Genomic DNA, 24,485 nt, shown 5'->3' on the forward strand with positions numbered 1-24,485 from the left:
ATACCTTGAGGCGTCAGCCGAAAAGAATCATTTAAAGAATGATGGTGTACCTCTCGATGCCATGCAAGGAGTTTTTGTGTCATATGCATTATGAGGTAGTTTGATTATGGAGTTAGTTTGGGGGAGGGGAGAGAGAGCTTAAACATCACTTTGAAGGTCTCAATATCATTGTTGAAGGGAATAAAACCCTTCGCAGCGGAAGATTTAACAGAGACCTCAAAATCAAATTAATTGAAAATTTAAAAATATCATATACATCGATAACATTTAGAAACAATTTCTATAACCTAAAGGCTAAACATGCTTTCTACAAATAAACTTGAAGCACCACAAGTCGGAGACCTCCCTTTTCTCTGAGATGAGAGAGGTTTGTGGAAACCAAAATTGGAAAGGAAAAATAAATTTTTTAGAGAATTCTACTGAGAGCATGTAGCATGCAAAAAAAATAAAAAATAAAAAATAAAAAATCTCGAAACTGTTCTCAATTTTTCTTGTGCATATAACTCCATCTTCTTCAGGAAGTTGGAGAGATCAATAAAATTAATAAATAAATAGTTAATTAATTAAATCAAATATATTTAATAATTCATTTAAATCATATTTAAATGAATACCTCTCACATACCCTATAGTTTTAATTTAATTGAATCAAATTTAGTTAAATAAATTTAAAGAATATTTTTAAAAATAACAAAATAAATTAAAATATGTTCCAGCTATAACACAATTTTGAATTCAATAACTATAGTCTTATATCACAATAGCATATCAATGACTATCAGTGATAGAATTTGCTATAGATTGTAAGTATTTTGTAATTGAATATAAGGCATAGACAAAATCACCTTTCTCGATCTATAAGCATACTGAAATAATAAATAATATCAATATCCTTGTTAATTCATTTATAACACGAACATGCATTTTCACAGTTACGCTTAATCGAGGAGCCCAAATATATCTCTTCATAATAAGATGGATAAATTTTATCTTGATTAATCATTATCAACTACATAATTCATAACGTATTCGAGTACAACATTTATAATTATTCGGTTAAAGATAACGTTTGATTGCATCAAAATAGATTAATTCTTATGTTTGACACTATGATAAATCTCAGATTTAAGGATCAAAACAATCAATAATTTGAGATTATTTATGACACATGTCTATGTAATAATCTCAAAAGAGGTAAGTTTAATTCTTATTCTCTAATAATTTATGTCTCTACATATATAATCATCCTTTGATTATCAATTATAACTCATATTAATCTTAATTTATTTTTGTTTTCACGATAATAATCGGTTAGAGACATTTAGAATATAACAACATAGTATTCATAGATATTATTGTACAATAACATGCAATTAAATAATAATTAGAATAATAACTTTTATTAAATAATTAAACAATGAACCAATTATCCATAAAATTATTATAGAGCACATTAAAAAACCAACCAACAGTGGAATTATATAACAAAATGTTGAATTTTTTCACTAACTTTAATTAAGCACAAAACGACATTTTCACAATTTTAGTCACATCCAAACTTTGACTTTTTCAAGTCAAAAGTCAACTTTTTGTCTTTTTGTAATTTTATCTGCCTTGATTAATTTCAACCTCCTGAACATGAATCCACATCCATTTTCACGAAATTCAAATCACATTTGAATGTATTGTCGGTCAAAGTTTGACTTTTCAAAGTTTTGACCATAACTTTGATCATTTTCCTCATTTCTGAGCTTTTGAGTATGAATCCGCATATATATATTGTATTTAAATATAAAGTTTTATCTCTAAATTGATAACTAATGTATATATCATATATATTTGTCGGTTTCTCTCTCTTTTTCTTAATTCGAACAATTTGAAATATTCCATCATACTTATTTTAAGTTTATTACATATGAGCTAGTAGAGGAACCTAATGGATCTATAGATCGTGGACTCAATAATCCATGATTAACTAGCTAAACTCTTTATTAGATTTAGCTAATCAACATTTGTTAACTAATTGGTCATTTCACTAAAGTCTCGCAGTTATACTCCCCTCAATATAGATATATTTGTGTCTATATGATGTAACCATAATTAATAAGTGAATCCTTCCCAGGTTGTTCGTAATCTTTACTGGGTTAAAATTACTATTTGACCCCTGAGATTACATCTTATTTCTTGAATCTCATTGATCCACGATTGAACAATTAGTCTAAGGTCTAACCTATAAACTGAATCTCTTTCAAGCCAATCATAGAGTGAGACCATTTGTTCAAGACTTGGATTCAATCTTTAAGGGAACAACCTACCTACTAACCCTATAATATGCATAACCCATGTGAACAAAAATTTATAGTTAGCTCAATATTAAGATTAAGTTACTTGAGTCATCAATAAAATCAAAATTGTCAGTTTTATACGGTAAACAATGTTATAACATAAAAGTGATTATTTCATAGTTTCAGTTTTATGTAAACTCTTTACATAAGATGGTTTCATTTTCATGTCTCCACAAGAACAATTCATGATTACATCATTTGTACTAACTATAAAGCATACTGCATCCATAGTGTCTCAGAATAAAACGTCTAACCTTATTCATATACTATAAACCGTTTAGGGCTACATACTCAAAATTGATCCACATTTAATGTCTCTATATAAAGTTTAAGTTTATTCAGAATTGTTTCGAAACCTTAGTTTATTGGATTCAAGATTATATTATTCAATTTCACTAATAATTCATCAATAACAACTTTATTGAATAGAATATGATTTTAAATAAAAAATTACAAGTTTTATGACATAAATTCCAACCTAACGTTTAGAGATTGGATTACGATAGTTTCATTTTGAGTTGATAAAATTTTGTTTGTTTTCGGTCTATTTTTTCTTATTATGACTTTCTCATTTATTTTAAGAAATAGCATTTGAAATTCAGTAGCTAAATTCTCATTTTTTAAGGGTCTTCTTGGAATCCATTTGTTTTTTAAAATTAATTCTAGAACAATTGTTTTTGAAAATTAATTCACTCTTTTAATTTTAAAAATTAGGAAGGAAAATTGAAAATGAAAAATAGAAGCTCTAAAAAAATAAATTTTGTTTTTTAAAAACAGAAAACAAAATCAGTTACAAAACACGTATGATTTTTGTTTTTAATAATAACATAATTAAAAAAATTGAAATGGTAACGGAAAATAAGCTTTGAATGAGAATAAGAATTTTTAATGGAAATATAAAGCCTTGAAAAATGGATTTGATAGGATTATTGTTTTATAAGTTTAATTTTTTTTCAAAAAAAAAAAAAACTGAAATAAAAAAGCAAACAAATATGAAACTATGTTTTTGTTTGTTTGTTTTCAAAATTCATTTATTATAGGTAGTTTGAATGCATGTTTAAGCATTTCGAGCAATTTTTTGAAACTTTCAAGGAGTTGATTCCTAGGTACCTTCAATCAAACTATTTACTCACATACAATTCTAAAATTTATTTAATAAAAAGACTCTTTTCAAATTTCTATTTTGAAGAAAAAAGAAATGAAATTAAGGATTTTTTTTTTTGTTATTCATTACTTTTGTGTGTTTTTTTTTTCTTTTATAAAAAAAGGGTTTAATAACTAATTCATTCGTTTTATAAGCAAGAAACTTTACGAAAGAAAATTAAAAATAAAACAAAAAACAAAACTATTAGCATGCAAAATTTAAAAATAGAATTTAATTAAAAAAAGAAACAAGAACAAACAAGAGGTGTTAAGTTATTTCAATTTCCATTCTCATATATAATTTCATTGTGAATGAGTTATATATATATATGTACGTATATAGACACATCCCTCTCCATTGGTATGAATTTAAGCCCAATGACCCATTAGGCAAAAAGTCTCTCTATTTGAAACCGCCATTTTTTAAATATAATACAAGAGGATGATCTACCAATATTACAGCTTTATTTTGTATGAAGTTGTGTTAACATGATCATTTTGTAAACATCCACAAGTATTACTGAACTTTTATACATTTGATCAATTAAATCTCTAAAATCATAATTTGTATATTTATCCAAATTTCACACTTCAGTTTAAACTATTCTTCATAACTGGATGAATAACCAAACTAATCCATGTTGAAATAATAATAATAATAATAATCCAGTCACACAAACAAATAACGAATCATTTAAATATAAACCAAAGTGATGATTAATTATTATTGAAAACCTTAGAAGTTCTTAACAACAGTTTATACAATTGCAGCGTAGTAGATGATCTAGGAGAGAGAGAGTATAAAGAAAGCCTAGGAAAGAAAAGCAAATAGATAAATATAGGTTTAGGGTAAGATCTAGCTAGCCATGGAAGACTGGCGTTTGAAGTTGTTGCTTCGAATTAGGATGAGGCAATGGAGCATTGTATCTACTAAACAGTTTGTATGAAGATAAAATGGAAATGAAAGCATAAAAAGCTACCACAACAAAGGTTATCACAACTGAAGCTGTAGCTTTGCTGCAAAATTTCCCAAATGTCCCACACGCTGCACTCCATGTTATTTCTTTGTCTCCATTGTAGGCTAGGTATAACACCTCCGTCGATACCGTTCCCGCCGCTAGGGTTAGGTACGTCAACAACTATCCATCGAGATATGCAACGTGATTAAACAAAACTCTATTCGTCAAACATATACAATAACGACGACCCTAATGTGTTATTGTAAATGTAATGAATACAATAACTTAATACTTTTCTAGATTACTAAAGAGATTCCTATTCTATTCTAGTATCAAGTTAAATCACAGATATTAATCAATCTATAAGTTTCTGCTTATAATAATTCGTTAATATACAATTATATTTAAACTTTATCACTTTCATGCTATGATATCATATCAACCTAGAGCTTAAGTTGATGAAATAAGCTAAATATATTTTATATCCATACTTTTAACACTTATTTTCACTACATAAATGAAAGTCTTTTGGTCTCATTTAATACTTCTAATTTTGGTTTTCTACTACTTTATAAGGGGTTAATATTTAAATTAAACCTAAAAAGATACTAAACCATATAAATTGTAAGAAGTCTTATGACAGGAAGACTAGTTAGTTAAGGATATAGTCGAACCATTTATGTATGAGTTCCACATCCTATATATATAGTGAAGAGAAATTGATATATATAAGAAAAGTGTGAAGAGAAGTAAGAAAAAACCTGATCGAGGAAGAAGAGAGTCCAAGCTTTAGAAAGGGTAGAAGGAGGAGACATGGCCGCTACCGCTGCTGACAAAAAGGAGTAGCCAGCACATATCCCATTTGCATGCACCAAAAACCTACACTCACACACACATATTTTATATCCAAATTCGTTTTCTAATTATAATCATCCCTTTTTTTTTCTTTCATTTTTTTTTTAAAATTTTCTTTTTCTATTTCAGTTTTCCCATCTATTTTTTCTTGTTATTTCTTACCAATTTCACTTACTTAAAATAGACAAAATATTTAACCTTCCTACCAAAATTAAATGCAATAAATTTTTAAGATTTTTTTAGGAAGAGTAAAGCATGTTTTTTTTCATACATAATACAAGAAATGAGTCTTTTTTTTTTTTTTTTTTTTTTTTTTTTTATGAAAGAACTAAAGCCTCTGTTTTATAATTGTTTGATTGTCTATTTTTCCTCCTATTTCTTTCCATTTCTTCCTATATTATATCCGTTGAGTTATACACTAAATTTTAAAACAATAAAAATGAAAATTACTTTAATTTTAGTTTTATTTTTTTTCTTTTTAAGACATTGATAGGAATTAAGTGGTAAAGCATGAAATTTAGGATTAAAATGTGTGTTTTCAATCTCAATTATCATAAAATAAAAATAAAAACCTAATAGCTAGAAGCCTAGAACGTAAACGGATCCAACCTAACAAGCTATTTATTTTTGTAAATTATTTAAACTTACATATAGTATTTCTATTGTGTTCTAACAAGCCAAGTTAAAAATTTTAAAACTATATGAAAAATTGATCAAGCAATTCGTATGTATGTATGTATGTATTATTATTATTATTTTAAAAAAGAGAAGGCCTTAAGAAAAAAAAGAATTATATTGTGTAGAAATAAGTAGTAATTTAAAATATTAGTAAAAAGAAGAAAAGAAAAACAAAAAGCAAAACTCACCCCTCCCTTCCCTCTACTGATTATTGGTTATTTTCTAAAAAAAACGAAACAAAAATTTGAAAATTTAATAGGAAAAAAAAAATAAGAAAGTAAACTATCATTCTAAAGGAAAAATAAAAACAAAAAAACACAAAACTATTTTTTCCTCCCCACATATACATTAAAAAAATAAATAAACATACATACTTGAATGCTCCGAGATCGGAATAAGCGACAGAGCCATAATCGTTGGCCTCAGAGTTCTTGAGCATGACAATAAGCGCAGCGATGCAGAGCCCCATCGGAACAAGGCGGAGCAAGGTATCGGCGGCCCTCATGCCGGTGGCAGCGAGGCTGTCGTCCTCGGAGGAGCTCAGGCCGGGAGGATTATTATTGGTGTATTTGTTGTCCATATGGGAAATAATTTTTTCTTTTTCTTTAAAAAAAGAAGAAGATGAAGAAGAAGAAGAAGAAGAAGAAAGCTGTGGGAAAGTGTGTTTATATAAATATAGTTGTTGGAATTATAATGTTTGATGGTTTAAATGATGTGGTTGCTTTGCTTTAATGGTGGTGGTTGAAGTTGCACAGTGCAATTGAAGGATGTTAATAAATTAGGGTTTTTCTTTATGATGAAGAAGTGACCATAATATTATTAATGACAAATTGAATTCGGTCCACACACATTTCTATGTCATTTCATCCTCAAAGTAACCTTTTCAATAAATTATATCCATCTCAACTCAATCTTTTCTCTAAATTATGTCCATGTGATCAACTCACAAATTTCTACACGTTTCTTGGCTTTCCACAACACGTTAAAGTTTCAAAGTTTCAAATTTAGTTTTTATGATAAGTTTCCAATTTAGTTTGTATGATTAGAAGAAAGTTATCGTTTAATCTAATATAATATATAATTAAAATTTAGTTAGAAGGATAGGATAATTTTATATTCTTGATGAATTTTTATAAACTACAAGAATAAATTTTAATTTTTAAAAGTTACAATTAAGTACACTTTAACTTTTCTCAAATTTCAGGATCAAATTTGTAAGTCACCTCATAGAAAATTTCTTATACTATATTAGTATATCTATCATACAAAAAAGACCTAAATGGTAGATTAATTGTTATAGTACTACTTATATTATCAATCTCAAAAAGATAGATTTGATTTTTCTATGTGTACCCTACATATTCAATTCAATATATACCTTTGAAAAAGAAAGAAAAAAAGAAAAAAAAACATTACAAAACTGTGTGATATATGTTGTAAAATAAAATATATCTCATTAAAATAATGTGTGAAATGTTATTATGCCAAATAAGATATCTTTTTCCTCTATCAGCATACACATTTTCTTATATTTTAGTGAATATATATATTTAGGTAAAATGTACAAAATTGATGTACAAGAGATATAGACTCAAGTTCAAACTTATGAACTTAGAATAATTTATTTTTTAATTAATTAAATAATAACGATACATTTTTGAGGTGAGAAAAGTTATTAACATAAAGTTGTTTAGAAAGAATATAATTGATGAAACCCAATTATATAATTCAATAATTATTAAAGTTTAAAAATGTCTGATTTGAAAAATAATGCACCCTATAACATATATTAAAAATGATAGACCCAACCCATAGAGCAAAAAGATAATAGTGTTGGATGAGAGAGGTATGGGGTTATAGAGAACAAAAAGAAAAATGGAGAACTCATAAGTGAAGTTTATTGTGTAGATGATCACAGTACAGTTCACCCCCTAACTTCCATTTAAGTTATTGTATTAATTGATGAATGATGAGCCATACAAAGTTGCTATTATTGGCAATTGAATTTAACCATTATAAGCTTTTTAGTAACCAATATTTGCGAGATGTGGGTATACCCAACCTCTCTTCCTCTTCTTGTTTTAGATACACAGCTTCCAGTTCTTCTTTGGGATGGAGCGAAAAATGATGTCAATTATTGTTTTAACTAAATTCACTCCACAATTAAGCAATAATATAACTAAAGAATGATAAAACCTTTTGCGGTTATTATTGAATTTTTTATTAGTTGTTTAAATTTTAGAAAAAGATTAAAATTCAAGAAGTCATTTTTACAAAGAAACGTTCTTAAATATAATAAAATATTAAAACTATTTTTAAAAATAGAGTAAAATTCACTCACTCTTTTATTTATTTAAGTTTTTTTTTTTTTTTGCTATTCTTATTTTTTTCAATCCATAACAATTTTCTTTTACAAAATTATAAAAATTAACTTATATACTAATTTTTGTTTATAGAAGTTGCTAAAATTTCAGTTATTATTTTAGAATGAAAAAAAAAACTATCAAATTAACAAGATTTTAACCTTTTATTTTTAGTTTCTTAAAAGTGTCTATAAACGTTATCAATTTCTTTTACTGATTTTTTTTATTTAATTTGTTATCTACTATTTACAATTTGTAAGAACCTTAAAAGTCAAGTAAATAAAATAAAATATAATAGAATTTTAAATAATTAGACATTAAATTTTTGTGGACATGTCTACATTTTTCTAAGATCAACGTCACAATTGACACACAAAAAAGTGAACAAATTGTTTTAAATACATCATAAAAAATGTAAATTTATTGTAAATGACAATATTGCTAAAAAAAATATGATAAAATTTTGGAAAAAATGTTTATAGATGATAGATGATAGACTCTAAATTTTTTCTATACTTTGGTTTTTTTTAATGTTTGAAAATGTAAAATAAAAACAATCTCAAAAGAAAAACAAAAAATATTTTTATAATCACAGAAGAAAAAAAAAAAGAGATAATATTTTAAAAATTGGGTATATGTATGTATATATATAGGCGTAATTAGGTTTAGGAAAAAGGAGCTTTTAATGGTAAAGGCATCCTCCACACAATAAGACATAACCTAACTTAGTGGAATAAGAAATATGACATTTATTTCTCTCAACCACAATTAAATTAATGGCATGCGTTTGTTTTCTGTCACATTTTATGAACAGCAAAGCATATGCTTGTAAATCCTCATAATAATCACAAAAATAAAATAAATAAATAAATGTATATATTATTTTATTTATTTAGTTACTAAGTATGAAAGAGATTTGAAAGAGATCTTGAGTTCAAATATTTCAATTTCAATCTATGTTAAAAAAAAAATCTTTTATTTAAAAAAAATGAAATAACCATTATAAAATTTCAAATTCTGAATTCATATTTTTAAGGTTTAAGTTCTGACAATACATATAAACTAAAATTGTTGTAACATTTTATTTATACTTTTATGAGAGAATTTTATTTATATTTTAAATCTATAATATAGTGGGTGTGCTTTCTCATACAATAATAGTGTAATAAAGTTTGCATTCTCAATTTGTCGCACAATCAACGTTCAACTCATATAAATCGATATTATAAGTCATTCTATTAACGGAAACAATAAAAGAAAACAAAAATCCAAATGAAATCTGATCGTTTAATTTACATTTTCCATATTTAATAGTTCAAGTAATTCAAACCACCAAGCTTGCTTTGAAGTATATTCGACATGTTTTTGTCTAATAGCTACGTTTCTAAACTTTCACTTTTATACTAAATAAATTTTTAAAATTTTAAAAGTATTTTACGTCTAATTGATTCTTCAACTTTGAATTTAAAAATTTATAAACTTTAAATTATTAAAAGTAATTTTTTAATATTTAGATTTTTTTATAATAGACAATCCTCAAACTTTCATTCTTTGTAATTGTCATTTTATTTTTTTAATCAACTAACAGTCAAGTTTATTAAGAAACTATTTAGAACTAGTATTTAAGAAAAAAAATGTAAGTAAAGTGTATTATAAGCATAAATGTGATAGATCAAAGTTGTATTTTGCTTTAAAATATATTGTTTAAATCTAGTATAACCATGAACGGATATATTATCCAATATGAAGTATATATGCATTATACAATAATTATAATTGATGTACCAAAATATAACTTACACGACATCAAAATTTTTAAAAAATAGAAGCAAATTAGTTAACATTCTTCATATGGTATATACTAGTTGTCACCATTAATGCAATTAATATATACAATCAAAATCAAATAAAGAATTTAGAAACATTAGAAATGGAACATGATCAAAACCTAAATCAGACAATCGAAAACGAAACTAATCAAAAGTAAAAAACAAAATGATATTAAAATGAAAAGAAAAAAAGTCATAAACACTTCCACTATAACACAACTACAACTATGATAATATTAATTAAGGGTGGAACAATTTATACAAAAATATGATATGTTTTTAGGAATGTACCGATAACAGTATATTGTTAAACCAAATATAATATATATATATATACACACACATTGTTGTTGCATTTCACTTTGTGTCTCGCTCAAGATACGGTATCTCGCGTAGTCAAATTATATGTTGATTATTTCGTCAAGTAGACAAAACGCCAGTGATTTGGAAAGACGAAGAATGGTTAAGAAAACAGTAGAGTCGCAAACCGTGTTTTTTTTAAAGATGTTTCACGGCTTTGCTTGTTTGCGCAAACAAAATTATTGCCTCCATTATCTCCAGGATAAAACAACTTTTCTTCTTCAATTGATTTTGCACAAAAATACTCATATGAACACTTAAAATTGCTCATTAAACTCATAGAAGAAGCTTGAAAGAAAGTTTTCTTGTTTATGAAAATTTGTGGCAAATATAATAAAAGAATGAAGAAAGTGTATATATAGTGTGAGGGAATCAATAGATGGTTGAAAATTAATATTTGAAAAATTAATTTTGTAACATTTTTTATTTATGGAGAGATTATGTTGACTTATTAAATACAAAACGGTAATAAAATGTTTGATTATTTTAGATATGTGATAAAGATCATGATATCAATATATCTTATCATGTTTGACCATCGCGCCTAAGATGTCAACATATGTGATGAGATATTTTAATCTTTCGCGTGGCTATCCCGCATAGCTCATGTTATCACATAATCATGATCAATATTACATAGTTGAAAACTAAAACATGAAATACTCAAGTTTTTAACGTTTAAAAAATAGCTATGACACATTTTAGTTTTCTCAAATTGCATGAAGAAAATTTCATCCAACGTTGTATAATTAATTAGATTACAACGATAAGAACAAAATTAGAATACTAAAAAGAAAAAAACAAAAGGATTCCGCACGTGAGAAAGAGGCAAAGTGGGGAAGCCTTTGCCCGTGCCCGCCTTGCCCGCTTTAACAAATTTGAAATTCGTTTTCTTTTCTTTTCTTTTATATTTGAATATAATAGGGAAGGCCCATTTTCAAATTTCAAAAACGAAAACCAACGGTCGACTAATATGTCGTAGAAAGAGTAACGCAAAAATTTTGGTCTCTCTCTTTTTTAACTCAAACAAAATCATCTCATCTCAAATTCTCAGGCCACACTACTAACTCCTTTTTCATTCGATCTTTACACATATTCCTCATTATTGCTTCTTTCAGGAATTTCCATTACTTCCCGCCTCTCCCCTTTGAATCTCTTCTCCACTTTCTTCTTCTAATTCTCTCTTCATTTCATTTGGCGTGCTCATTTCTTACCCATTAATTAGATTCCCATTTCTGCCCATTCATTTTCATTTATCTGCTGTCCTCTTCCCTTCCCCTGCTTCCCTTTTCTACCAACTTCGCCTTTTACAGAGCTTGGTTGCGATGCAAGATCAAGATTCGTGTTCCACCCCAGGTCAGGGTATTAACTTTGTTCTATGTTTTTGTGCGTCATTACTGAGGTTGAGTTCTTCGAATAGTTTGATTGATTGAAAATTTATGGTGGGTTACCGGGTTCTTTACTGACGTTTGAGAAATTAAGAGTTTTTTTTTTTTTTTAATTCACATTAATGCCCTAATTTTTTATAACCCAATTTTCATTCAGTTGATGTGATGATGAAAAACCTAATTTGTAGTCTAATCTTGAATCTTTATGAATTGCAGGGGTATCCATTCCGGAATTTACCTTGACTTCTCCTGATCTAGTTATCTGTGCTGGTTCTCCTGATATTCCAGTAGATAACTACTGTGATTCACCAGAATTCTTGGAGATCAAGGGTTGTAAACCTATGGAATCTTCCATGGAGCTTTCCTTTGAAAATAGTTTTTCTGGAATTGAGGTTAAGTACAATCAGAGGACCCCATCTGTTAGATTTTCCAAGTTGTGTGAAACCTATGAACACGAACTTTCTCCAGAATCTTCCTTTGAGTTGGCTCCTCCTCCTCCAGTTACTAATTCTCTGCAATCTCAAGAACTCCTTCAAGCTTTTAGTATCAATTCGGGTTCCTCAAATGATGCTGTGACTTTTGATGGGATAAACTATGTGGAAGACAATTGGTACAAGGGTGGTGATACCATTAGGTCTGATGAAATTGAGCATCCTCTATACCAAACAGCTCGTTATGGGAACTTTTGTTACAATCTCTCATCATTGGAACCTGGGAATTATGTTGTTGACCTTCATTTTGCTGAAATTGTATTTACCAATGGTCCTTCTGGTATGAGGGTGTTTGATGTCTATTTGCAAGACCAGAAGGTCAGCACATTTTCTCAATCATCTAAATGAAATCATATTGATTTTCTGTTCCTAATCTTAAGAAACCTCAATAGACTTGTTGTTGATTTGGTTGTAGGTTGTTTCAGGCCTGGATATATATGCTCGTGTTGGTGGGAATAAGCCTCTTATTGTATCCGACCTCAAAACTACTGTCGATGTAAAAGATTTAACCATTAGATTTGAAGGACTGATGGGTAGGCCAATTGTTTGTGGTATTTCTGTGAGGAAAGATATTCCTTCAAGTGAGTTAAACCAAGCTTTATATAAGTTGGTTCATATTTGTTCAAATTCTAGTACTTATCATCTTGTGATGATTGGAATTTTCATGTCAGATATCAAAGAAGTTGAACGGCTCGAAGGTGTGGGATCTTCTCAACTAGAAAACTCAGAGATGTCCAGAGTAAACCTTCTTATATATTTGATCATATTTAGGAAATTAGGATTAATACTTGCTGTGGGCATTCTTTAAAACTATTGCATTATGATGATTTGTAGGATGGTAGTGAGTTGATAGTAAAAGAGAAGTACATAGAGTTCCAAAAGGATTTCGAGCTCATGAAGAATGAGCTAGCAACAGCAAGGAAAGATGTGGAGGAACTTAAAAAGGAAAACAATCAAAAGGGTAGGGAATGTCAAGAAGCTTGGAAGTCTTTAAATGAGCTACAAAACGAGCTTATGCGCAAGTCAATGCATGTTGGATCTCTTGGTAATAGACACCATCTTTGTAGCTTCTTTCTACTTTACTATTTGTTAGATGACCCTTTGATGTTTTTTTTTTTCCTTTAACCCGTCACAGCTTTTGCCATTGAGGGACAGGTGAAGGAGAAGGGCAGATGGTTTTCTTCGTTGAGGGACCTCACCCGAAAAGTAAAGGTATGCAGTAAAGTATACGTTCATCATATCAAAACATAAGAATGAGTTATTGAGAAGATTCATCTATCAGATTATGAAGATGGAAAACATCAAACTATCGGAGGAGGTGCTTGCATTCAAGAACTGCTTTGTGGATATGAATGAAATGACTTCTAAAATTCAGACAGCGTGTAAGTTAGCATGCCATCGTTCTTATAAGTATCTACATAACTTTAATTCTATGAATAAGACAATGCGAATTAACTATCTGAGTCTACTGGTTTTTCCCTTGAATGTTCGGTAGTTAAACAACAATCAGATTTGCAAGAAAACTTGAAGACTAAATTTGTTGAAGGAGCTAAGGAACGGAAAGAACTCTACAATAAGATGTTGGAGTTGAAAGGTCAGCTAGCTTGATTGTGGTGTTCTGGTTTCAAAGATATGACCCACTTAGAGAAACTGAAGGTGGTTAGTGATGTCATACTCTTCATTGCAGGAAACATCAGGGTCTTTTGTCGGTGTAGGCCCTTAAATACAGAAGAGATTGCATATGGAGCGTCAATGGTTGTTGATTTTGAGTCAGATAAAGATGGGGAATTGATTGTTAAATCAAACGGGGCTCCCAGAAGGATTTTTAAATTTGATGCTGTCTTTGGCCCTCAAGCGAATCAAGGTAATGAGTTGAAGTTAAGTGGTGTATAAGATGTGATGTACGACAGCATACTGATTGTTCATGCTCATGTATTTGTAGGAGATGTCTTTGAAGATACTGCGCCATTTGCGGCTTCAGTTCTAGATGGGTACAATGTTTGCATATTTGCATATGGCCAAACTGGAACTGGAAAAACTTTTACAATGGAGGGGACTGAAGGAGCTCGCGGAGTCAATTATAGAATTCTTGAAGAGTTGTTTCGCTTAACGAAAGAGAGGCAGAAGCTACATCGATATAAAGTATCTGTTAGTGTATTGGAAGTGTATAATGAGCAAATACGGGACTTGCTAGTCTCGGGATCTCAATTAGGGAACAGTGCAAAAAGGTAATCTTGTGATTAACCATTTCATCAAATGATCCAAATGAACTTCAACAACTGACTCTTGTATGATTCGATTTCCAGTATCTGCAAGTAAAAGTTTTTTGGCCTTCCTGTTATGACCCTATGATAATTGTTGATTATTAGTTTAAAGGATGGGTAAGTTAGATACTACTATGTCCCATAGTGAAAATTCTCACTTTCATTTATTATTTCAGGCTCGAAGTTCGACAAATTAGTGAAGGAATACATCATGTTCCTGGCATGGTTGAGGCCCCTGTCGACAACATGAATGAAGTTTGGGAAGTTTTACAAACTGGCAGTAATGCAAGAGCTGTTGGTTCAACCAATTGTAATGAGCACAGCAGCCGATCCCACTGGTATGTCTTATCTCTTTTACATTTGGTTTACATAGTAAAAGAATTTCACCATGCTGAATATGTGATTTTGGTTGTTTCTTCACAAACAGCATACATTGTGTGATGGTGAAGGGGGAAAATTTGCTAAATGGGGAATGCACTAGCAGCAAATTGTGGTTGGTGGACTTGGCAGGCAGCGAGCGAATTGCCAAAGTAGAAGTACAGGGAGAACGACTCAAAGAAACACAAAATATTAATAGATCTCTTTCTGCACTTGGTGATGTAATATCTGCTCTTGCAACAAAAAGCCCACATGTTCCTTTCAGGTAAATAGGATTTGGACTATTTTGCTGTTATGTTTTCTCAGGACTTGCAAATAACCACCATCCTGTCTTCCTTTGATCTTGACTCTTGGCAGGAACTCCAAGCTCACTCACTTGCTTCAAGATTCACTAGGTAGTGTATCTTTTGTGCTATATTACATAAAATACATTGCTTATGGCTTTACTGATAAGTGGAATCCCTATCGTCAGGGGGAGATTCAAAGACACTTATGTTCGTACAGATTAGTCCCAACGAAAATGACTTGAATGAGACTCTTTGCTCATTGAACTTTGCAAGCAGAGTAAGAGGAATTGAGTTGGGACCTGCAAAGAGACAGCTTGATATGTCTGAATTCCTTAAATGCAAACAGATGGTACAAGCTTCACTATCTGTTTGGTTTCATGTTTTTAAGTAGTGTTATGCCATTATATGTCTGTCTATTAAGTTCTCAAGTGTTGTTCATTCATTGCTTGTGTTAGACTGAGAAAACAAAACAGGATATGAAGAGTAAAGATCTACAGATAAGAAAAATGGAAGAAACAATTCATGGATTGGACTTGAAGATGAAGGAAAAAGATCAGAAGAACAAAAATCTTCAAGACAAGGTAAAAGAAATTTTATATTGACTTAATATACAATTACAACCACCAGAAAGAAACCCAACTCACATTCTAGTGCTGATTTTTTGTGCGCATTACAGGTCAAAGAACTTGAAGCTCAACTTCTTGTTGAAAGAAAGTTAGCACGTCAGCATGTCGACGCCAAAATAGCAGAGCAGCAAATGAAAAATGAATTAGAAGATCATAAGTCTGCACCATTGAGGCCACAACTTGCAAGTCGACCGTTAGGTAGTCAAAAAAATCTACATGGATCATTTAACAACATGCTTGGAAAGGAGCAAATAAATCTCACTCATCCACTAACTGAAAACAATGGCTTCAAACCATCATTTCCCTTTTCTCCAGTGGATGGTGCCACCAAGTCCACTGATTCCGCGGAGAAGGAGAACAATCCAGAGATGGTTGAACGATGTTTTGTGCCACCGAAGAGGACAGGAAGAGCATCTATTTGCACAATGGCCCGACGTGTACCGATGACCCTGGCTCCTAGGAGAAAGTCCCTTATCCCACTACCAAGCATACCAAGCTCCACTCATCTCCCATCACCCATGTTGACATTAGCCGCAGACAAGATAGACGAAGGCAACGACGGATCAGATGATAGTAACTGCTTTCCTGACCAGGCACAATGTGAGAGTCCTAAAGAGATAAAATACGGAGGCAAAAAGTTGAGCAACGTGTTGAGACGAAGCGTTCAAAAGAAGATAAAAATGAAGTCTCCAATGCAACAACACATGAGACGAGGCGGTATCAATGTAGGGATGGAGAAAGTGAGGGTGTCCATCGGAAGTCGAGGAAGGATGGCGGCGCACAGGGTGTTGTTAGGGAATGGTAGGAGAGTAACTAAAGATGATATTCAAAGTAAGAAGGAAAAGGAAAGGGGTTGGAATATGGGAACAACAGTAGGGAGAACTGTTATTTAATATCAGTTAAAAAAAAAACAATTGACTTTTATTTTTTTTGTTTTGCAATTAGAAGGAATTGTAGAGATTATTGACTTCTCATATACCCCCCCCCCCCCCCCCTGTGTATGTGTGTGAATATTCATTTTGGGATGATGATGATGATGATGATGGTATCATCTCATCCACTTGATTGATTTCTCATGTAATTTCATTTGGAAAAGGAAGGAATTCTTATCCCTTATATTTGTTGGTATGTCTAGTCTGGTGGTGTGTACAAAATTTGTTAGAAATGTTGAGAGTTTTATGTAATTCCAAGCAGCTTGATTGATTACTTTCAAATTGATTGAAATTGATTTAATAGCAATCAACTGATTATGTCAAAGGGAACATTGTGAATGGAAATTCTTGGTGGAATATGGCTTTGGAGGGTAATTTGATAGATTCATTTCTACAGAATTTTTAGCTCATGTGATGGAATTGAAAAATATGTTTTGGAATCTACTCAAGTGTCTCGGTCAATCTTGTCCAATCACCTTAGTTTATTCAACTTAGTTGATTCAGGTGTTTGTTTTTTTAAAAAAAAAATTATAAAAGAAAGTGAAAATCTTTTAAAGAATATTATGAAATAAAAAGTGAATCTACCCTTTATTTTGAAAACCCAACTTGAAGTATTCTAAATCTAAAGTGTTGGTGACAATACATTAAAGGTTAAATTTTATATACACACATGAAAAAAATGCTTCCAATCTTTCTATACCCTTTCAAAAAAATTATCTATTTTCTTAAAAATTTACACTATTATCATTGTCGGTTCAACGATGGGACTAAAACTTTCTATTTTGAACAAAAATTAGGACGTAAAGTGGTTTCAAAGTAACCTCAAATGAACTAATATTTCTAAGTCATTGTTGCATCATCATCTCAACTCTCATAAGAATTCTATAGATCTAATCTAAATGAAGTTTTGATATCCTTCACAACAAGGGTTAAAAGGGTAATATTACAACCTTAGACAAAATAAAGTATTTTTTGAAATAAAGATCAATATCGAAAGGTTATTTGTATTATATAATAATTTAGCCTATATAAAATTAAATAGAGGCCGTTATAGGTGTAAGAATAACCCAAATAACATGAGATAACCATAACTGTCCAACCTATATTATATGAGTTGGGTTGAGTTAAAAAAAATGAATTTTTTCAGATTGGATTAGTTCTCACAGTTGAAAATTTCGATTCAACTCAACCCAATTCGAATTAATATATAATATTTATGTTTAATTGTTTATTTAATAAAATTTTAAAAAATAGTTAGGTTAAGCTCAACTCGTCCCTTTCTCTTCTAGTCTTCCTCTCGTGCTTTCATTTTTTCTCTATTTCTCTTCCTCGAATCGCATCCCATCTCCTCCTCTTCCCAGATCTCAAATCTACATCGCACTGCATCTCCTCCTTTTATCATATCTCAAATCATTTTGCCCGTTCCTCTTTGCCGTTCGTCTCCTCCTCTCCTCGTTGTTCGTCTCCCTCTTCTTAACCGTTCCTCTCCTCAGTACTCACTTGGTGTTCTCAACCAGTACAACTCCAACTCAGACCCAACCCATATTTTACGGGTTGAGTTGGGTTGGAAACTTAATTTGAGTTATTTGAGTTGCCAACCCTAAAAAACAAAAAAATATAGGTTGAATTGAAAATGTCTCCCAACTCAATCCAACCGAATCCATTTACATCGCTAGGCTCTTTTATGCGTAAATAATTAGAGTGATTTTGTTTTTGTTCTCTCAAATAAGTTTTTATAATAACTTATGAATTCATGTCAACTCATGTAGTATAATTTATTTAACTCAAACTGACCAAACAAGTTGATACAAATGCCAAATGTCAAATATTAAATTTAGTTAGTTGAGTTTTTCAAATTGTGAAGTTATTTCAACAGTCATGTTTGTGTTGTGTTAGAAACACATTATAAACATAAAAAGAATTATAGAACTTACAAAATCTCCAAACTAATTAAATTCATAATCATCCAAAGTTATTATAATCTGACTTTATTGTATTTTCTCCAAATAATTATAAAAATTAGATTGAAATTATATATTTAAGTATTAGTCAAAAACATGTCATATGGAAGACTAATATTGACATGTGAAGATGCCTCTTCTCATAGGCTCAAGAATCTCAAAAGCCCAAATGTGGATACCCATCCAAATTTTCTTCAACACAAACATATCTAAATTCTTCGTTCACACACCATATTTACCTCCCTCCCTCCCTCTAGACTACCACAATGTGCTCATTCATGACTTTCTAAAACTTGCATGCATTTCTAAAATTTTAATTTATTGTTACATTTTTTTTCTTTTTGTTTTTGTTTTGAATTTGTCTTAAATGAGATGATGTATCATCCAAATATTTTTTTTAAAAAAATCACTAAGTTATAAAAAACAAATGACTCAAAAAAAGAATATTATTTGAGTCTCTACAAGAGATGCCTCAAACCACTTAAAACAACGAATAAGAATCTCTGACTGGATTACCAAACTAGCTAGTCATTTAACAAAAGTATAACTTAGCATCATGGAGCAAGAATCTCTAAAGTGACAAATTCAATTGATTTATGATCCTATTTTATTCTTAGTTGTATTAGCGAGCAAGAAATTATCTAGTTTAACACGAAAAAAAAACTATCTACATTTCAAAGTAGCCGCAAATAATAAAAACGATTAGAACGTTGTTTATAAAAATTTGAAAAAAATTTACAAGATTTAAAAACTATTTTAGGAAACAAAAAAATTGCAATAAAGTTATTTTGATATGAAAAATAGGAGTGTGTTTGTAAACAATTAAAAAGACTCAACTAACTAATAACGACGGCCTCAACTACGAAATTCTCCAGTTGATCATATAAAAACCATTAATTAAAAACAACATCCAACTCCCTCTCTACCTATATATATATATATATATATATATATTTGTTGAGAATATTAAATTTAAATTTGATTTAAAAATATAAAATGTGGTTGAATTTTTGAATATATATTATGAAAGAAAAAATAATGTTATTAAATAATAATAATAATAATAATAATAATATAATGATGCAATTATTAGTGAGTTATAAGCATAAGAGTTTGATAGATTGAAAATACATTGCATCTGATCCAATGTGAAACCTAAAATGTCTTTCCTGCCCTTTCCTTACTCCTACTCTACTCTTTCCTTTTGGTTTTATGCATTGCACCTCTTTATTCTTTTTTTCTTTTTTTTTTTAAATCAATCTTATCAATTTTATATCTTTTTCTTTATTTTTCAAATACTATACAATATTAATGTTTGATGTTTCCGTTATTATAATTGTTTGAGTTTCATTTTTTGTTGCATCTATTTTCTACAAATAGTTTTAGAGTGTTTTTCTTTATCAATCAAACTTTTTTTCTTTAGAGAAAATACTAAACTAGAAGTGAATAATTTGAAATTGTGGTTGATTCATTCTCTCTTGGACTAAATTGTAATTCTTCCATATTTTAAAATAATAATTACTAGTATTATTAGTCCATAAAAATAAGTGCACCTACCCTATACCACATTCACATTAAACTTGTATATTATAATTCACCTAGAAGTTACATTTTACATACATAAATAAAGTGATTGAAACGACTTTCGAAACAACATAGTTTGAAAAATGTATCATGTATATGCTTTAGGGATTCAATAATGTATTTAATTGAGTTAATCCCATCTTTATTTCAAAATTGATTATCAATCATTTGGAAGTGTTTCACTTATATATTATATATATTATAGGGTTATGAATTAGGTACGCTACTGAGTTTATATATATATATATATATGCTGCTTCAAATAAATAAAAATTAGATAAATAATATAAAAAAAATGTGTATCTCTTGAACATTCTCTTTATTTCTTTTTACACAATTGCAAATTCTTTTTATGTTATATAAAATAAAAGGGGTTTTTTCATCATATTATTCCTTCAATGAGGATTTTTTAATCTATACTTCCTCAAATAAAAACCCATATTTTGTTGTCCTTATTGATCGATCACTTTTTAAATACTATTTTTTTAATCATATACTTTTTTATTCAATATTTTTTCACAACCAACTTCTCTATGTTTGCATATTTACAACATGTAGAGTAGTAATAAGCTTTATCATTCTCAATTTTTTTTCTAAAACATACCTAATTCAACTCAACATTAATTGTCATGTAAATAAAAATGTTTTTTTCCCTCTTTCTTTAGTTGGTATTTTTTCTCCAATTTTTGTCTCTTTTAGGACTCAATCAATCAGTAAATTATAAGGAACGGAATTGTCCAACCTAAAATAAAAAAAGTTTATGAAAATTTTAGAAAAATCAAATTAGAAAGGTTATCACGTTTACAAAATTTAAGGATTTTTGTTCTACGCTAAAACAAAAATTTAGTAAAGTTAATAGGCTATAAAAAGAGCTTATGTATTTTGTTTTCAATTCTACGAGTTATAAACACTTTAAGATTTAGTGTGTTAATGTTAATTAATTTAAAAGGGTGAGAGTGACCAAAAGCTCTGAGAGAGTGTTCTTGTAATTGAGATGGAAAAAGAGAAAATTATTTTTTGTGATTGTAACAATTTCTTACATAGTATATATTTTTTATTGTTCGTAAATTTTCTCCAAGTTAAAATGACTTTCACATAATTAAATTATAGTCTTTGTAGTTTTAATTCTTTTCTCTTAATTTCTCAACTATTTTCTCCTCCTCGTAGCTAAGTAATTATCCATCCTCAAAATTCAAGGAGGCATTGATCTCGAAGACAAAGAGGGACTCCAAGCTATACTATTTTTTTTTGTTACCAAACCACATAGATCTTCCATACATAGAAGACCAAAGTGAATGAGATCACTCGATTCTTGTATATGATTTACCAATTATTTTTCACAGATTGATGTTGAAAATCAGTTATTTAAGGATATCAAGTGAAATTGGAGCATTCTAGTACCAATAGACTTACCCAATTATCAATCTTTCTTTCAAGTTTAGAGATTCGAATTCCTAAATTAATTTCTTTTTACTAAAAACTAAAATATATGTTTTTGCGTTTTAAAATTTTATTTGATTTTTTTCCGAATTCTTCTGTGATTATTATTAGATAGAGAAGGATTTTAGGAGAAAGGGAATTGGTAGTGAATTAAAAGTAAGAGAGAAAAAGAAAGTGAAATTGAAGGTTGTGTAATATAAGATTTAGGAGGCATCCTTATTTTATTTTTTTATTGTCCTATGCATGGATGATAATGATTAAAAAAGTCAACTTAAAGAGCATATATTATAAAATGGCATCTTCTTTATTAATATAAGAAGGGTGGAAATAATGAATCAATAATTAAAATGAAACAAATTTATCTTTCATATTTATGCTAATTTATTTTATTAAGTTGAGGAGTTATTAGATGGAATTGTTAATTTGGTGGGAGTCAGAGCCATGAACAAAACACATGTCAAGCCCTCATCTTTTACCTTTATTTTAAATAAAAACAAATAAATAAATAAATCATCACACCCCCAGGCTGGTGTCACGTGACTTTGCCATGTGACTCCAATATAAGTTCTTTCTTTTTTTCTCTTTTTAATTTTAAAAAATCAATAATAATAATAAAAGTTATGTTTAAAATTTTAATATAATATTTCATTTATTGAAAATACGTAACTTTCGATTGTGTTCATCAACCTATAGCTATATCTAACTGTGTTTTACTTATCAATCTCTATTACCCAAATATCATCTAACAATAAACATAACTATAACAGATTAATCCATTTCTATAATATTGTAATTTAGTTTGAATCACACAATTTATAATTAATAGTTTTTAAAGAATATAATATTATACCTTATTTTCTTAATTTAAATCTTCTATTGTGAATATGAATGCTATGAATTGAAATTGAATAAAAAATTCTACATGTTTTTGAGAAAAAAGTTTTATGTGTTTTTTTGTTTTCATATCTTTTTAGGATAAAGTTTATGTCATGTAGCAAATGGAGATTTGAACCATTTTTTTAAAAAAAATCAAACTATTTCAATGATTATTTGTTTTTCATTTATTCGAATTATTTAATAATATCCAAAATTATTATAGAAAACTAGTAAAAAATATTAACAATATCAAATACATGAGATTCAAACTATTTGTTAATATTATTTCTCACCACAACACATCCATGAAGTTGAAATAAATATATAAAGGCTGCATATCATCCTCATAAAACTAAGGTTTCTTTTAATGTTGAAATCATGGATTCTCAAAGCTCTGTTTTACTTTTCTTTTTCTCTTTTCTTTTTCTCTCATTTGTTAGAATACTTTATTTTCTAACAACTATATAAAGCAACAAACAATTTTTTTTTAGTTTTAATAACAACTTGCAATTAGTTAATAATTAAATTAGTTAACAAAAAAAAGGTTTCTAGAACCATTTACGGTTATGATCAATGCTCTTATACCCTTCATTGGATTCTTTCAAATTCATTAAATGCATTAATCAAAGTATTAATTGAGATGTTAGAATAAAATAAAATAATAACCTTATGATAATATTACTTTGTTGGTGGGGCAAAGCCAATGTTACATCTTCTAAATAAAGACAAATATTTTATTCAGGTTTTCCTTATTTAATACCTTCAATTAATAATTCAAAGGAAGTTGAGGACACACTCATTCATAAATTATTTCTTTCACCATTTTTATATCAAATTTTGTTTTTGGGGTTATAACTCATTGCACCTATATGATATGTAATCATTTATTACACAAATTAGTAGTTTAATATCCATAAGTCCCCTTTATTAGTATCAATAATTAATTATAAATATATTCAACTTATTTTCATTTAACTGTTATTTAGTTGTGTGATCATATCCATTACATATTTTCTCAAGCATTATTATTTTTATAATCAAATATTTTTAATATAATTAATTATAATAAGAATAAATACAAAGGTCATCAATAAAAGACGTTGATTTGAACTTACAAGACCCAATACACATCAATAATACATATCTTTAGATACTTAAGTTCATATTTATATTTGATTGAATACTTTGAAAAATAGAGTTGTGATTGTCTTTTTGTCTAATATTTTTTCATTTTTAATTATTTTTTAAATGATGATAACGGTCTCTAAGTACATTTATAAATGAGATAATTCAAATATAAATAATTGAAGTAATTATTTACTAAATTTTTTTTATCGAATGAGACTATGGACTTCTCGACTCTCTAGTTCGATCAATGAGCTTCCTCAACTCTTCTCTATAGTTCGACTTTTAAGATCTCTTTTGTATTTCGACATATCAATTACTAAGCTTAACTAGTATGTGATTTAGTATCCAAACTTAAGTTTTAAAACAAAATTATAAATATATGAAAATGATGTATTAAGAAATGGAAAACAAAATAAAAATTAATTTAAGGTATAAAGATTTAAAATAAGAATGGATACATAAGTCATAACCGCCTTTGAGGAGGAAGAAAAGAAAAGAAAAGAAGGAAAATTTAGAATGAATTAAAATAAATAGAATGACGAAGGCAACTAATTGAATTATGGAGGTCCAAAAAAGAGAAAGAAAATAGAATTATGGAA

General features: G+C 28.8%; 2 protein-coding genes across 3 annotated transcripts; one reads left to right on the plus strand and one right to left on the minus strand.

The window, feature by feature from the left end:
- Positions 1 to 4,180: 4,180 nt before the first annotated feature.
- Positions 4,181 to 6,661, minus strand: LOC101217382 (CASP-like protein F16). The gene is made up of 3 exons (XM_004147711.3): positions 6,354 to 6,661; positions 5,208 to 5,325; positions 4,181 to 4,626 (listed from the first exon to the last, which is right to left on the minus strand). Exons 1-3 carry the CDS (start codon positions 6,557 to 6,559, stop codon positions 4,348 to 4,350), a joined length of 603 nt encoding a protein of 200 aa, XP_004147759.1. The 5' UTR covers positions 6,560 to 6,661; the 3' UTR covers positions 4,181 to 4,347.
- Positions 6,662 to 11,489: 4,828 nt separating this feature from the next.
- LOC101222343 (kinesin-like protein KIN-14Q) lies at positions 11,490 to 17,099 on the plus strand. 2 transcript variants are annotated; one of them, XM_031884711.1, is made up of 17 exons: positions 11,490 to 11,887; positions 12,136 to 12,728; positions 12,826 to 12,991; positions 13,082 to 13,149; positions 13,245 to 13,455; positions 13,546 to 13,622; positions 13,693 to 13,792; positions 13,906 to 14,004; positions 14,098 to 14,274; positions 14,353 to 14,638; positions 14,851 to 15,012; positions 15,102 to 15,317; positions 15,410 to 15,447; positions 15,525 to 15,688; positions 15,795 to 15,920; positions 16,016 to 16,163; positions 16,281 to 17,099. In XM_031884711.1, exons 1-17 carry the CDS (start codon positions 11,857 to 11,859, stop codon positions 16,856 to 16,858), a joined length of 3,240 nt encoding a protein of 1,079 aa, XP_031740571.1. In that variant the 5' UTR covers positions 11,490 to 11,856; the 3' UTR covers positions 16,859 to 17,099. The 2 variants fall into 2 exon arrangements, with proteins under 2 accessions (XP_031740571.1, XP_011653268.1); XM_011654966.2 differs by having other exon boundaries at positions 11,491 to 11,887; positions 16,016 to 17,099.
- The last annotated feature ends 7,386 nt before the right edge of the window (positions 17,100 to 24,485 follow it).

Source organism: Cucumis sativus, chromosome 4 (assembly GCF_000004075.3).
Source record: "Cucumis sativus cultivar 9930 chromosome 4, Cucumber_9930_V3, whole genome shotgun sequence".
NCBI classification, from domain to species: Eukaryota; Viridiplantae; Streptophyta; class Magnoliopsida; order Cucurbitales; family Cucurbitaceae; genus Cucumis; species Cucumis sativus.

What these genes read in the sequence shown, in the direction of transcription:
- LOC101222343 (XM_011654966.2), top strand. Translation starts at nt 11,857, where the DNA reads ATGCAAGATCAAGATTCGTGTTCCACCCCAG. An exon ending in TCTATTTGCAAGACCAGAAG is followed by an intron (nt 12,729 to 12,825) that starts GTCAGCACATTT and finishes ATTTGGTTGTAG; the next exon opens with GTTGTTTCAGGCCTGGATAT. An exon ending in CTTGCTTCAAGATTCACTAG is followed by an intron (nt 15,448 to 15,524) that starts GTAGTGTATCTT and finishes CCCTATCGTCAG; the next exon opens with GGGGAGATTCAAAGACACTT.
- LOC101217382 (XM_004147711.3), bottom strand. Translation starts at nt 6,559, where the DNA reads ATGGACAACAAATACACCAATAATAATCCTCCCGGCCTGAGCTCCTCC. An exon ending in TCCGATCTCGGAGCATTCAA is followed by an intron (nt 5,326 to 6,353) that starts GTATGTATGTTT and finishes GTGTGAGTGTAG; the next exon opens with GTTTTTGGTGCATGCAAATG. An exon ending in CTCTCTTCTTCCTCGATCAG is followed by an intron (nt 4,627 to 5,207) that starts GTTTTTTCTTAC and finishes CTCGATGGATAG; the next exon opens with TTGTTGACGTACCTAACCCT.